General features: G+C 34.2%; 1 protein-coding gene across 1 annotated transcript in view; it reads left to right on the top strand.

Annotated features, from left to right (window-relative positions):
- The window catches only part of Gyc32E (Guanylyl cyclase at 32E), a 107323-nt gene that overhangs the window by 23027 nt on the left and 69168 nt on the right, over positions 1-15128 (top strand). Inside the window, exon 2 of the mRNA XM_090407652.1 lies at positions 14576-14876. Coding sequence (XP_090263778.1) covers positions 14576-14876 — 301 coding nt within the window. The remainder of the gene's footprint in view (positions 1-14575; positions 14877-15128) is intronic.

The raw sequence follows: 15128 nt of genomic DNA, 5'->3' as shown, positions 1-15128 counted from the left end.
CCTCGTAATCCGTAATAAAGATAGCCTATGCGTCGCAAACGGTTACATAGATATTGGCTACCATAAACTTCGGTTGCGCAGTGCAAACTCATGAAGGTCTCATCCTCATTTAAAATACAAAGATTTATTCGATCTTCACTAAATATACCGATACAATACTGATTTCGAATTGATTTTTTCTATTATTTTATTTTGATAAAAATACATATTTACAGAGCAAATGTATGCTATTATTGTACGCCCACAGATGCGAGACTCTTCGACACTTCTACGCATGTCAGAAGAAGGAGAATCCATTCCGATATTAGGTTAATCCAGTGTTTCTCAACATTTTTGGATCATGCCCCCACATCAACGTCTCAAAGATTTTGATGCTCCCCGTCTTGCATTAATAGTCAGCCAAATTCTGAAAAAGTATAATATAAATATGCACATGTACATTTTCTAATTGTCCCCCAAAATATTCCAATGGCCCCACATTGAGAAACGCTGGATTAATCAATGCATTTCGTGGGAGGAGTGTTTATTATTATACGTCGGAAAATTAGCTTTACTTTTATGAAAATTCTAGTTCTTAAAGTGATAACTATTTTGCTTGTACAACAGTTGGAAAATTTACGTATAAAGCACGTGATTTCGCGTGTTGGTGACCAATTAGTACATCCTTTATTTCTTTCTCCCCTTCAGCATGAATTGGCTATTCTTGGCACATTGCCAGACCCGGTTCTATGAAGTGTGGGTGTACAATATAGTTAATAATAAAACTGTAAAAGTTCAAAAATGGTCGGAGATAATCATAAAAGTGCATTTTGTAATATCATACTTGTATTGATACCATTCATTTTCACAACTGAGCCTAGAGAATTTTTGTCTTATAATTGATTTGTTTGCCGATATTAGCCACATGCAAACAATAAACACTTTTATTAATTCTTAACTCTACCAGGAGTCAAGTAACTTGTAGTACATTTTCTTCAGGAGAAGAATTAATGATGTTAAAAAACAGAAGTAAATACAACATTCAAACAACGGTACAAAAGTAACTTGATCATTTCAATGATTATATCAGGAGTGGTCAGTTATTATATTAAACTCTCAGTAATTATATTAAGTGTGGTAAAATCATACTAGTGAGGTCCGCGTGATTGATAAGAGAGGGTCAGGTTTGATCGAAGGCAATTAGACTAGTGTATTAGATCTGTTAATTATGTGCATCCTTCTGGTCGGTTTGCTTGTCCTGTGGGATTAAAAAAAACTTCGAGGATCTGGGAAGTAAAACTCGAACTGCAATTCAGTCATTGTACATTAATATATAAACTTGCACTTGAGCGAATATATTAAAGTGACTTTTATATTAATGGATATGTTCACTGTCATATTACAATATCCGCTGCGTGCAGTTTTATTATGGCTTTAAGATAATAAACGACAGCGTTTTTATCGCTGTGTATGTACAGAGAAGTCAAGTTGAAATTGACTGATACATTTCAGCAAGTTTTGAGTATTTTAATGAGAATTTTCATTCTAAAATTTTCCTACAATCTATCAACTGTCTTCAACATAAGAAACCAGACCTGTTCATAACATATAACACAAATGCAGAACTGAAAAAGATGGAAGAAAAGAAAATATGGAACACTAGATACGTTCTCCGTAAAACAGAGTTGTGATGTCGAAGGTCCTATGTAATCGCATGTAATACGATCTCGATTGTTTCACGTCTCTTAAGCAATCCTTTCCTCACAGATGACATCATTTAATGTCTGTCTGTCCGCTGCCACAGTATCTCTGGCCATTCATCATAAATCTTTATACCGAGTCAAGTTAACACGTTAGTCGGTGTACCCACCCACCCATTTCATTGACGATCTTTCTATTTCGGAGGCCATAAATTAGCTCTGCCAGATAGGAAGCTGTTAAGCTGAAGCTGTGTCGTGTTTGCGCTGCGCAGTGGAATGACATAACTTTTGGGAATATCGTTATGGAATCACTGGCTGGATGAATAATGAATAACCTGAGCATCACCGACGTTCACGACTCGTTGTGTTGGCCAAGTTTTATAACTGGTTCGATCGAAATTATGCCATAAAAGTTTGCTATTTTATTTTAACCAAGATACTTTGATTTTAGGTATCTTGGAAAAGTGATGGTTTTGTCTCTTTCTGTCATTTCGATTTTTTTCTAGCTATTTCTATCTTCCTTCTCCTCTGTTTTCTGTCTTTTTGTTTCTCCTTTTACACTTCTATCGGTTCTCTCTCTCTCTCTCTCTCTCTCTCTCTCTCTCTCTCTCTCTCTCTGTGTGTGTTTCATATTTTACTTTCTTTTTGTGTCTTTCCGCTTTCTCCTCTCTTCCTTTATAGGTTTCTCTTCTAACTCTCTCTCTCGTTTTCTGTTTCCTTTCTTGATGGAGCATATCTATTAATCTTTACATTTATACGTGAACTTTATGAAAAACATTTAATAGGCTGATTTATTATTGATATATTTTTTTCTACATTTTTTCATTACAGGCAAAGAGTTTTTAAACAAATTTTTGAGAACATTTTCTTTGCACTATAATTATTGTGATCGAACTGTGATCAGACATAATTTAAAGGAACCGAATAAAATTCTGTCACTGAATATTTGTTCCATTCACCTGAATTGTTTTCTTTATCAACAATTTGATATTTCCTAATGAAATACCGTGCTTTAACTTGATGTGGTGCCAAAATTCACTCGATACTCAGTGAGTTAAAATGCCAATTTGTTTTTGTCTAAACGAAAGTGGTTTCATTTCTGTTATTCTGATTGTGTTCTTATGTTTTGTTTATTCTAACCACATTAAAATAACGTAATCACTCTAACTACTACCAGAATGATCTATTTATGCCATACAAACGTTTTGTTCCCTTATTAACATAATTTTTCTCAAAGTTCCACCAAAAATTAGTATTCGGGTGTGTGACGTATCTGTCGCTTTTTTATAAGTTTTTACTGCGTTAACTTTTTTTATGATGATGATGAGCTGTGATTACAGCTTCCTTCTACATACCTATGCACTGTAAAGTTTGTGCGTACGTTAGTTCCTTGAAGATAATTAAAGTAGGAGAAGAAACTGCAAAATCACACCTGCATGTTGAATGTTCGATGTGAGTGAAAGCGAGTTGCACAAGACTGGAGAAAGCTAAACCAATTTTTTGTTGTAAAGCAGTGGGAGCCAGAGAACTTTCCCAGTTAATTTAGCTGTGATTAAGGAGGAACACCAAGTTCTGATTTAAGTTTTGCGATTATGTATTTTTATACTCAGCATGTATGCTCTCATCCTTCAATAAAATCAAACTTCGTTTGTTACATTTTTTTTTCTGCCTTCAAACTTGAAGCGTCCTAAAAGTACCACGATCAGTAGTCGATGCTTGAAAATGTGGGATTCAACAATATGCTTTCAACTTTTGTTAGGCATATATGGTATGTTGAACTGATGTTCCTTGTACTTAACAGTAAAACATTTGATTTTTTTCAGCTTTACAATTTATGATTGGCATACCGGTGTTTTTGAGTTTGGTATTGTCAAACTGCAGAAGAGGTGGTACGGCTCCATTATGTTATAATGAAGTGAGAGATATTGCATCATTGCAGTTGTTTTGTCCAAACCCTCTGTACCGCGTATCGCCTCGAAAATGGCAGAACATCATATAGTCCTTTTTATCCAATAGAGAGATCCCATATGTTTGTCATTTTCTTCTGAAACATAGATTAGTGGTGTGTAAAGTGTAGAGTTGAAATTTTATCAGGACACGAACTCTTAAAGCAACAGGTTGCTTCATGTTAATGTTTTACGGGTTTTAACTCAACTCCATCTTAAGATAAAATAATTTCATTTTTTAAAGAATAAAAGCCTTTATTTTTTAAAGAAGAAGAAAGAACACCGTGACCTCTCTCCTTTGTGAAGTTCCTTTGCTTTTTGCTTTCTGACCCTTTTGTAAAGCCACTTCCTCCAAATTAGTTATTTGAATTGAAAAAAAAAAATCTAGCTGTGGATCCACAACTAAGAATAGACATATCTTGGATAGCATTTGAATGAGACATCCTTACTGGTATATCTCGGCTCAATCCTTCGATCTGAATGATATTAAACTGGTGAGTCGTTGGGGACGACATTACAAATTGTATACATACACGATGTTAAAGGTTTATGCTCTCCAGCACTAGATGACACATCTGTTGCCTATGTGTTATCTCTAATAAATGGTTCTCCAGACAGTGTCGCGTGCAGATTATTAATTCCCTTTATTTTTATGTGATAAGATCATAACACTTGTGTTTTTTACTTTTTCAGCATTAACAGTCTCAGGTGGTATTCTGTATTGCACTTAAAGCAATTTCGTGGTAACTCACCTAACAAACTCGCGCAAGAAAATATCAGTAGTAAGTTTCTGTGTGATTATCGCGATCGATATTTCTCCAGTAATGGATCACCATTATGATGTGACCTTGCAAGTCGTGGTCAGAGTTCGCTAGTTATAAGGTCTTTCTAGTGCCTAACGAATGAAAAATACAAAGAAAGAGGTATAAATCCCATAAGAAGCTTCAAGAATGCGGAGAGATCAACAGAATGAAAAGGAATGAGTCAAAGAAAATCCCTCTTATTTCGAAACCCAAATCAACTACAAATAAACAAGTTTATTGGCAGATTCCTCGTATGATTTCGCTTCGTTTCAGATTATAGTTTTAGCCTTGACGGAGACGGACATGCAGTAAAAATGCAGCCTGCGCATATTATTCGCAGATTTATTTCTCCTGTCAGAGATAGGAAATAGAGACGCGAACGCTGCAAAAACTAATGAGCAAAGCAATCACTGGGCAATAAGCGAGAACTGGCTTCATTTGTCGAAGGTAACGATATTCACTTTTTCCTTAAGTTAATAACATAACCGTCAAACAGTATTCTCCATTTTACTATCCCGTATTCTCTCGCAAAACTCAAGCTCACTATAAATATACATATTCGCAAACGTCTTAATATCATTGTAAAATATTAATTATTAAGCCTTTTTAACTTAATTTTGGCTTCATGTTGACCTCAAATCTCTCTACTTTGTCGTTGCGTGAATTATCCTGCTAATTGAAATAATAATAGCTCATGATTAAATCATTAAGATCCACAAAAGCCTTGCAAGTACTAATGTCAGTTATTCATACTTTGCACCAGGGGCGAATGCTGGGCTTGAAATTCACGCTTGCTCTTGTTATCATTCAGGGAGCGAGAGGTGTGATTGAAGTCTGATTAGCGGAATAATGAACTACTGACCATTTAAAACTATGTACAGGTAACCCTCGTATAATGCGGATGTTAGGTTCCGCAGAAATGCCGCGTTATATAAATCGCGTTATTCGAGTCTCAGATCACATAGAAAAAGTAGGGTTATGTTCCGAAATCGTTTTTCTTTTTAATTATATAAACAACAATGACATATCCAACAAAAAATATATTTTATTTAATTCAGGTAATTCATGTAAGTTAAGAAAACATAAACTGTGAAACAAATACATAGTATAAAAATTACAAATTGTAATTAAGCTTCATTGCACGTAATGCATAAATGTTTTAGGCAAAATAAAATAAAGTGCATATTTTAATCTTTCATAGCACGAGGATTTGAAGATCGGTTAATAAACAAACACTGGTTTTGTCATGTAATCACCTGATGCATTACTACAAAACAGTAGAGTAATTCTATCTTTGGAAACTTTGAATCCAGGAGCTGATCTTTCATTTTTCGAAATATAGGTGCGTTTTTGCACTTTTTTCCAATATAACCCGGATTCATCCGCATTGAACACCTGGTCTGTACTATAAATGTTTATAAACTTTGAGAGTTTTTTGTTTAATAAGATTTCCATCCATAGGAATTTTCTTTTGAGGTGCAATCTTCTATCGAAATCATTAGAGATGTCTCCATTTTTCCATTAGAATATCGCGTACACGAGCAACGCGCTTTGCACTTATCGTTGACCCAGCAGCAAACACTTTCTCGGATTTTATGTTCATTTTGTTTGATTGTTCGAATTGTTGATTCATTTAAATTCAAGGTCCCTGCAGAAACTCCTGGTTTTTCTCCATTTTTCAACCGATCCAAGATTTTGAATATTTTTCTTCGAGAGAAATTAATTTTGTGTTCAATGTTGTTGTTTTTTTTCCCCTTTCGTTGCAGTTTGTGGCCATTACTATAGAAATAATTTTTTTACACCAAAAAGCAAGCATTACATATTGTATGTAACTCACCAGAAAATAAAGTGCTCAGCTTGAGATGAACACACTTATGATTTTTAATGCACTTTCCTGGCAGAAACGAGGACAATTTTCAACAATAAACGTTTTATACGGTAAACAACTGAGGTACATGCGTGCTAAAGGGTATTTCCCCTAATATAAATTCGCTACCTATAATTAGATGCGGGATACAGGCAGACACAAATTTAACGAAGATAAAATTTGATTTTTAAGTCGCGCGGTGAAAAACATATGAAAAGATAAAGGGTTACTACAATTTGTAGATTTTATCGGAACCGTGTTGTATAAGTACCGCGTTATACGAGGGTTACCTGTATTTAGAAATTTATGTACATTTAATCATACAAATACAACATTTATTTTAAAAATTATATTCTGTCTTTTTCAATTTAGCTACTTGAATACAAATTCTACCCTACAGTTCTTCTTTATGAACTGGTCAATAACATCGTCATAAAAAGTTGGTTGTAACTTAATTTTCCCAAGCAACACGCACTTGTAAAGGCTGCCTGAAGCTCACTAGCTAGAGCTACGTTGACTGCATATGGCCCGTTTAAGCAACAGGGTGAGATGACGTGGAGGGAGCGGAAATGGCTATGCGCGCGCATGAAATCACAGTGCTGAAGCGAGACCTGAATGCTCCCATAACCGAGCAAGCCAAGGTAGCTTGACTAGCGTTGGCCTTCGATACACAACGCAAAGCTTAATTATTGCCGCGCAAGCCTTAAAACGTCTCCTGTCTACAAAAATAAAAGCCTAAATGGAATGCTTATAAATGCATGCATTTATTAACAAATAAATATTACTTCTTTCTCAATGAATGAGCTTGTGCAGCAAGCATAGAGAATTCGCCACTGCTTTGCACATTCTAGGTATTAGCATTAATTATCAAAACTAAACAGATTTCAGTAAGATGATCGCAAATGACAAATATTTACATTACTGTAACAAAATGTGATGACTAGTTGCGCCATCTAGTAGTCATCTAACCAATTCTCCATATACCTGGAAGAAGCCTATCATTTAATGAGTTTTAAAACATTTAAATTCAAGATGTCAGGGAACTCATTATCTCTTTTACTAATGTGATATCTACTGAACTTTTCCGCGTATTTCTTATCTTAAACTGCTCATGTTAATACAAACTTCTCTAAGTTGAAATAAAAACTTAGACGACATTAAAAAAAAAATTAATTAAATCAATCCAAGGAAGTGAAATGCTAGTAAAAAACTCGCCTAAGTTTAATGTTAAGTAAAAAATAATATTTAATTCGCTATCTCATTTAAAACCATAAGAAGCTATGGTGACTTCCTGAAACGAAAAAAAAAAAAATGTTATCGGCTTTAGCTTGAAGGAATGTCAAAGAAAAGCAAATATTTACATATCTATAGAAAATTTTACAGAAAAAAAAATCGTTAAGTACAGAAAATTCTCAAGCTAATAAACCCATTTCCATGTAGTGGTATTAATTCAATTTTGGCATTCTTTCATTTCATTCTTTCCTCAGAAGCGACTGAAAAATCCACGTGAATGGCTTTTCATAGCTTTTCCCAAAGATATTCGCGGAGATTTTATTTGTTTCTTGAGGCGTAAATTAGATAAAACTGACATATTATAAGTAAATTTTTTTCTATTTTTCGATTTATTTCTTATATAATGGTATCCGAGATGGAAATAGAACTCCGTGTGGTATTATATCAGTCAAACTTTCTCATTATATCTACGTGTGTCATTCAACTCGACCACAGTATAAATCCTTATCTTTGCGGAGTAAGAAACGACTCGAAGTAAATGGTTTTTACAGCATCCTTTATCTTCTTCTGGATGTGACATTCGTGTTTATATCATACGTTCTTTTTTCCTGATTTAGACAAGCAAAGTGGAAAGACAAAATCTTTCGAATAACTTAACATTTGTTGGTAAATCCTTCACTATTTTCTACTTTCTAACAACACGTTATTTAGAAATGCAGTGAATATATTTAGTAATGATACATGCTCATATCAGCAGTATTATCAGCTGTTCTTTATCAAATTACTTCTGATTAATGAAATTATTTTTAGCGCAACAGCAAGCGACATTATAGGCAAAGAAGTTATGGTTACATGATTAAATATTTATAGGAAAACAAGAACTTCTTTTTTTCAATATTTATACTGAACTCAATTGACTAGACTAGAAAAAATTGAAAAGACTAGACCTCAATTTACCCAAATAGTCAACAGAGGCATTTCAATTGCTATTATTTCTCCTGCTAGCGTTTCCATGGTATTTAAATTCCAGTGTAATCGCAATGTCTACAGCGAGCTGCTCAGACGACAAGATAAGTAGCTTATTCCGGATCTGCTTGTAGGTGTTTTGAATGCAGATTGTTTGGAAAGAGTTTCTCGGTCTGTAAATCTTACATGTTTGTGGCCTACCTACTTTATCATGGGTATTTGGTCATTTTATCTCGAGAAACAGATACTCCTGTTATTAATGTTTGATTTCTTTTTTTTTTTTTTTTTTTCAATATTTTCAGTCCTCGACTACAGATTTCGCCTCACTGCAGTTTCCGCATTTAAACTTTATCTTCATTCATTTTTCATTTTTATGTGGATTTTCAAAAATGAAATGTCGCATACGAAAAGCCATTTTTATATGAATTTTCATTTTATGGAAGCGTAAGCGAAGTGAAGTTTATAACAGTCACAAATCGTGCGCTGCAGGTCAGGTCATGCGGAAGTGTAACGTTATTAAATCCCTTCCATTGTATATCATCGCAGTTTTATCGACTTCACAAAAACTTTCTTTGTTTCAGAAAAATAGGTAAAACGTGATGATAAAACTTGGATTAGATGGTAAAATAAGTAAAAGCATTTTTTAAATTTTTTTTGAAAAAAAAAATAGCAAATATGAATTTCTAGAGGTCTGCCAGCACACAGTTAGCTAGAATGGAGAATTTGGCTCTGAGGGTGGGGAGCCTCCGCAGTTCAGTCGGTATTAGTTAGCTGGTCTCATACGGTGGAATGGTTTCCCCTATCCTGGAAACCATTCCACATTTCCCCTTATTTTGACGTTCATTGGACAATGTTCGTGGTAGTAATGAAACATCTGGCTAATCTGTCGTAAAGTGCTGACAAACAAATAGAAATAAAAACTAAAACAATAAACTATGTTCACAACCGATTCTAGTTATTTTTCTTCTAATGTTATGAACGTTAACATAACAATCTGATGTAAAACGATGGCAAAAATACTGTGAATGAATCGGGAGTGGGGGGGGTGCTGTTAAATTTTTGTGAATCAAAAACTTTTTTCGACTTTATGCTAAATATAGCCATGTGTCATTTGGAATCACTTTCAATTATTTGCATCTGATAATGAATTTTTTTCATTAAAACTTTTCCCCCCCAACTTAAGAGCGATGAATTTATTTATTAATGCATATAGCCAAAATTCATAATTTAGTCGTCCATAACTGAAGTCAACTGATTCCGAAAGATTGTTATTGAATTTAACTCATTATTATTTTTTTTAAATCAAATCCTATAATGCCATTTATTCCAAAGGGTAGTCAGAGCTCCTTTGGCTCCAAGTAACTTTTTTTGAAGATCTTTAGGCAGCGTCTCCTTTGGCTGACACTGATAGCGAGCTCGAGGCAATCAACGAATCAAGACTTTCAGGGAAGAAATTACTATATACAAGTGCCTCTATCTCATATTCTTAAAATTTAATAGGTATGTACAGAATTCAGAACGTCACAAACACACACAAACACAGAATTCAGACAGAATGCGAGTTCTACGTTTAATTTTTGGGCTGCTGGGTTTAAAATCCAAGTTTATTAGAAGGGAAACTACTTTTTTGCTAAAGACTGACTAGTCGCCTAGAAAACTTTCTTTCAGTTAGCGATTAGAATCGAACCTTCCACATAATCTGTGGAAGCAACTACCATTTACACAGGAAACCTACCAAGTTCATTTTAGTACTAATATTCGATGTTAATGGAATTCAGCGTTTCGTCCAAGGCATGCCTGTCTAGTCAGCCAATAGTTAGCATACCACTCTGCATCACCGTTGGAAACGATGTTTAGGTAGACTGATGAATTCAACAGTCGATTCTCCACCAATATCAGAACCACGCGATATTTTAACTTCCTAGGTTCAAATCCGGTCTAGGACGCGAGGAATCTTTAAAAAGGCTTTTTTTTTCTGAAGACGACTTATCTTATCGAGTACAGAGGTAGAAGAATTTTTTATCTCTAAGAAACTCGAGGATTTCTTCCTTAGACAAAGGCTGGAGAATGCACAACCATACATAGTATACTCTTCTGAAGCCTGATTGTTTCGACTCTGCGTTAATGTATCCATTATACCAATAGTTACTTGTTAGTAATTAACAGCAGTCACAAGATCACTGTCACAAGATCCAGCTCGGATGAACTTCTTTTCAGACCATTGTATTGCGCTGCGCAATATACAATGGTCTGAAAAGGATAATCTGTGACTCCTTTATTAGATGGTACGATTCTTGTAATCCTTCGTGGGCCACACACATAAACAGACTCTCCGACCATAAAACTTCTATTGTTTTCTGATTGTTGGTCTGTTGTCTAGACCAGTGCTTCCCAAACGTTTGGATGTCAGGGCCCCTTTGAAAAAATTAAAATATTTCACGCCCCCCCCTCGAAAAAAATCGTAATATAGGCATATATTATTATAATATTTATTGTATTTATATTCAATACAAAACATACACAGCGAATATTGCAAAAATCAAATGCAAATATTATATTTTTAGCATCTTACATACACATTTGACCCGGCAGAATATCTCATATTTTTATATAGATAGATATATTGTTATTGTACATTTGCAGTACAAGCACATGAAACGTAAAACGATTAGTAATAAAGAAAGAATTAAAAACATAAAAGAATTTAATTACAATTCAATGTGATGAACGTGTTTCAATACTGCTGCACAAAAAGTCAGTATCAGGTGAAATATTTGAAACTGCAAATCTTAGATTTCTGCTTTGAAATGAAACTTATATGAATAAGCAGATATTTACTAATATTCATTAAACGCCATTCTGACCTCATAGTCTTAATGTGCTTCAGTTGTAATTTCAAACAATTACACAACGTTTTTACGCGGAGCTATATAATATTTAAAATATTATTTTAATAATATTTTAAATATAAGATTTAAAATATTATAGTATTTAAAAGTAAGCATGCTTAATCTTTATCTTAATTTAAGTAAGACAGCTGTCGTTCGTCTATCGCACTAGATGTCAATTTGAACGGATCAAACTCAAATTTACTCAACCTTCAGGGGAGATCATTAAGGAAATTAGTAGAGTCATGTGCTGAAAAACACTCTAAGAGAAACAAAATAATCGCACCATCAAATATTTTAGCGTAATCTCGAGTCCCAAATAAATAACGGTTTTGTTTCATACGTTTTTTTTATTTTTAATTCCTTTGTGAAAAATTTATCCAAGAAAGCAGAAACAGAAAATGGTAATCGAAGAAAATGTGTCAAACGTGTCCTTGATAAAAAAAAAAAAAAAAACGCTATCAGTTACAGTGTGAATCTGATAATCCGAAATTAATGAACTTAGAGAACTGGTTCGAGAAAAATGTGAAGTCGTAAATAAAAGTAATTATTACTTAAACGTTGTCGCCGATAAGTTGGGGGTGTGATTTTTAAAACCGTGAACATCATGGTATGATGTATTGTTCATGCAAAATATTTTAGCATAACTAGCGTTGGTTTGATAGCATGGCTTACGTTTAGTTCGATGGAACAATCGTGAGATATTAAGATCTATATGGAAACTCCAAGTTAAATCAATGGCACCACAAAAGTATAATTGTGGTATATACAGGGAAATAGAACTTTGTACTAATTGGTAGTTTTTTCTGTATCGTCACACCTTCAGTGTAACACCTTCAAATAAATCCTACATACCAAATCATAAACACGTCTTTATAAGATTGAATATGAAGCTTATTTCGGAAAACAATTCTCTGTTTCTCTAAGTTTTTTGATTCTCTTCAAACAAATAAACAAAAAAAGAACTTCATTTGCATATACTTCTTTTTTCCAAATGATTTGCCATTTGAAGAAATGTTTATATATTGATCCGATCGAAACCTCGAATCAAGTAAACCTCGAATTGAAATTTGTGGAGGGTAAAACAGAAGAAGGAGAAAGTGCAGAAAACTGACACCTCAAAAACATCTCCATGAAAAAAATTACAGTTAAGTGTATGAAATTAAAGCATTTCAATATTTGTCGATAGGAAATTAAGTTGCGGCTTGGTTGGCCGAGTGAATAGCCTATCCACTCTTTTACTAACAGGCTATCACTTCGAATATCACGGGCAGATGTTTGTGACTGTCTTTAAGTAGGAGATGGATTTCATCGAACTGTATCAAAACTACAGGAAGAAGAAAAATTATGCATTAGCCAGTCAAAGGTCGTGAAATTATTACTAATTATTCTTTCTAGTTTTTAATTAATTAATGCAAGACCTTTGCTCGTGATAAGTCCGACGACTCACGAAACTAGTCGGGTTTATTATTATTTTAATAAAACTAGTTCCTGTTACTTAACATGTGGTCTCTGTACTGAAATCCAATGAACGTTTTAATTTATATTTGGAAGAGACTTCAATTCATTGTTACTCTGATAATTCCAGGCTGTAGGAAAGCGACGAAGCTAGTGATATGGGGGGTGAAAGTGGTCATGGATTTGAAGTGTAAATGACATATTGCAAAACGTAGACAAATAACTCCAAGGATGGTGGATTCAAGAAACACAATGACAAGCAAGGATAAGGAAGTTATCATCCTCTTTATAAGGCTTTGATACGGCTACAACAGATTTTGTTACCGGTTTCTTGGATAGGATCCAGAGGCAGCAGATCAAAATAGTAAGTGTTCTGTGAAGAGTTTCCATGAGGACATTTTGAAGACTTGCCTTACAACATTTGGCTGATAGGAAAAACGAGGGGCTATGAGAGAAAAACATGCAGATTACTAATAAGGTTTTATTAAGTGGATGAAGAATATTCCATAAGGATGTGAAGGGTCAGGTTTTTTTCTTGGAGAGTGGCGAGTATAGAAATGTCAGTGAATTAGTTTTAAGGAAAGAAATGATGGGCCTTCCGCGATGAGTTGCTGGACCCCATGGAATCCAACGTCTTCGGATACTGTGTAATAATAACTATTATTACAAACGCATTTTATAATTCACATGTAAATAATATTCGTTGCATTTTTAATAGAAAGGGGAATGGTATATCCCTTTATGTTTTTACAGCCGGGTACGAAACTCCGATCGAAATCCATAGGGTTTCATGCCGATAAAAACTATCGGCAAGCCCAAGTGTAAATGATCGCTTGGATAGTACAACACCAGGGCAACTCCATGCAAAGGTGGAGCAAGCTCCGTCACTAACTTTAATATTCTCTCATAATGTAAATATGAGAGAATATTAAAGTTAGTGACGGAGCTTGCTCCACCTTTGCATGGAGTTGCCCTGGTGTTGTACTATCCAAGCGATCATTTACACTTGGGCTTGCCGATAGTTTTTATCGGCATGAAACTCCGCGGATTTCGATCGGAGTTTCGTACCCGGCTGTAAAAACATAAAGGGATTTACCATCCCCCTTTCTATTAACATATTCGCCGGTATAATAATTTTATACTAAATAATTAGACTTAGATTATATACTAAAAAAAGTGTTCAATCTTCAAGAGATCTTATTTCAAAATGGGATTGTTTACTAATATGCTTAACTTTAAGCTCAGCAAGGGACAGTTTGTAAAATTTAATTTAAAAGAAATCTTAATGAAACATAATAGCTTTTTGATATACAAAGTATAAAGGAGCCAATACATTTCCTGTTAACTTATTTGCTTTCTTTCATGGAATGCAAAGATGTTAACATACACATGCTACATTTGTACACTTGGTCACAAGTGTACAAACTCGCCAAATCCCCGTCCGCTTACCTTTTGGGCCCTTTGGCTACCTCACAATTTGTGCCGTGAGATTTACTGCCAAATTCACATCAGCACTTAAATTTTAGTTTGTGACTTGGTGTTCTTTTTATGGGTGTGTTTTTTTTAATTTTTTTAAATATGCGCAGATCTCAAGCGTACATGAAGACCTGGTTGAGATCTGGAAAGACAACGAAAAACTTTCTGCATCAATAAACTACAATAACATAATTTATTCATTTCATTTAATTATTCTTATTGTTGAAGATGAAAAAAAATTGATTCCACTTTTTTTCAGAGATGTTCTGATCAAAAAGTGTCCAATAAAGAAATCTATTCTACCTTTGCCAGAACATTACCTCCAAGCTCCAAAGTATGCAAATCTATTATTGCATTACTCAAACACTTCAGCTGGGATAAAATAATTTTGGTGGTATCGGAAAGTCCTGATGATAAGCAAGCGGAAGAAGCATTGAAAGAACTAGGAGAAGAACACTACATAGAGATTATAGACACGTACTATGTGGTTGGAGATTACCTCTCCAAGGATAACGACTCACTGAAGACATTGATTGAGGACACATACACAAGGACCAGGGGTAAGTGTCAGTTTCAGTTAATTATTTATCATTAAAAATATTTTTTGCAGAAGTGAATAGTAAGCATTGTATATTCAAGATACATTCATAAATTTTATATAAGGTGTTTTTCGGGTCTGATGATGCTTATTATTTCTAGCGAATGGCAAATAAAGGAGCGAAAAATTATAATTTAATACCGTATTGAATTTTATAGTTAGTTTGGTTATTTTGGATATATATATCTTTTATCTAAATGATAAGCTTTGAGTT

Source organism: Typopeltis vanoorti, chromosome 17 (genome assembly GCF_054136105.1).
Source record: "Typopeltis vanoorti isolate ZY-2024b chromosome 17, IOZ_Tvanoo_1.0, whole genome shotgun sequence".
NCBI lineage: Eukaryota > Metazoa > Arthropoda > Arachnida > Uropygi > Thelyphonidae > Typopeltis > Typopeltis vanoorti.
This window is presented reverse-complemented; position numbering and strand designations above follow the sequence as displayed.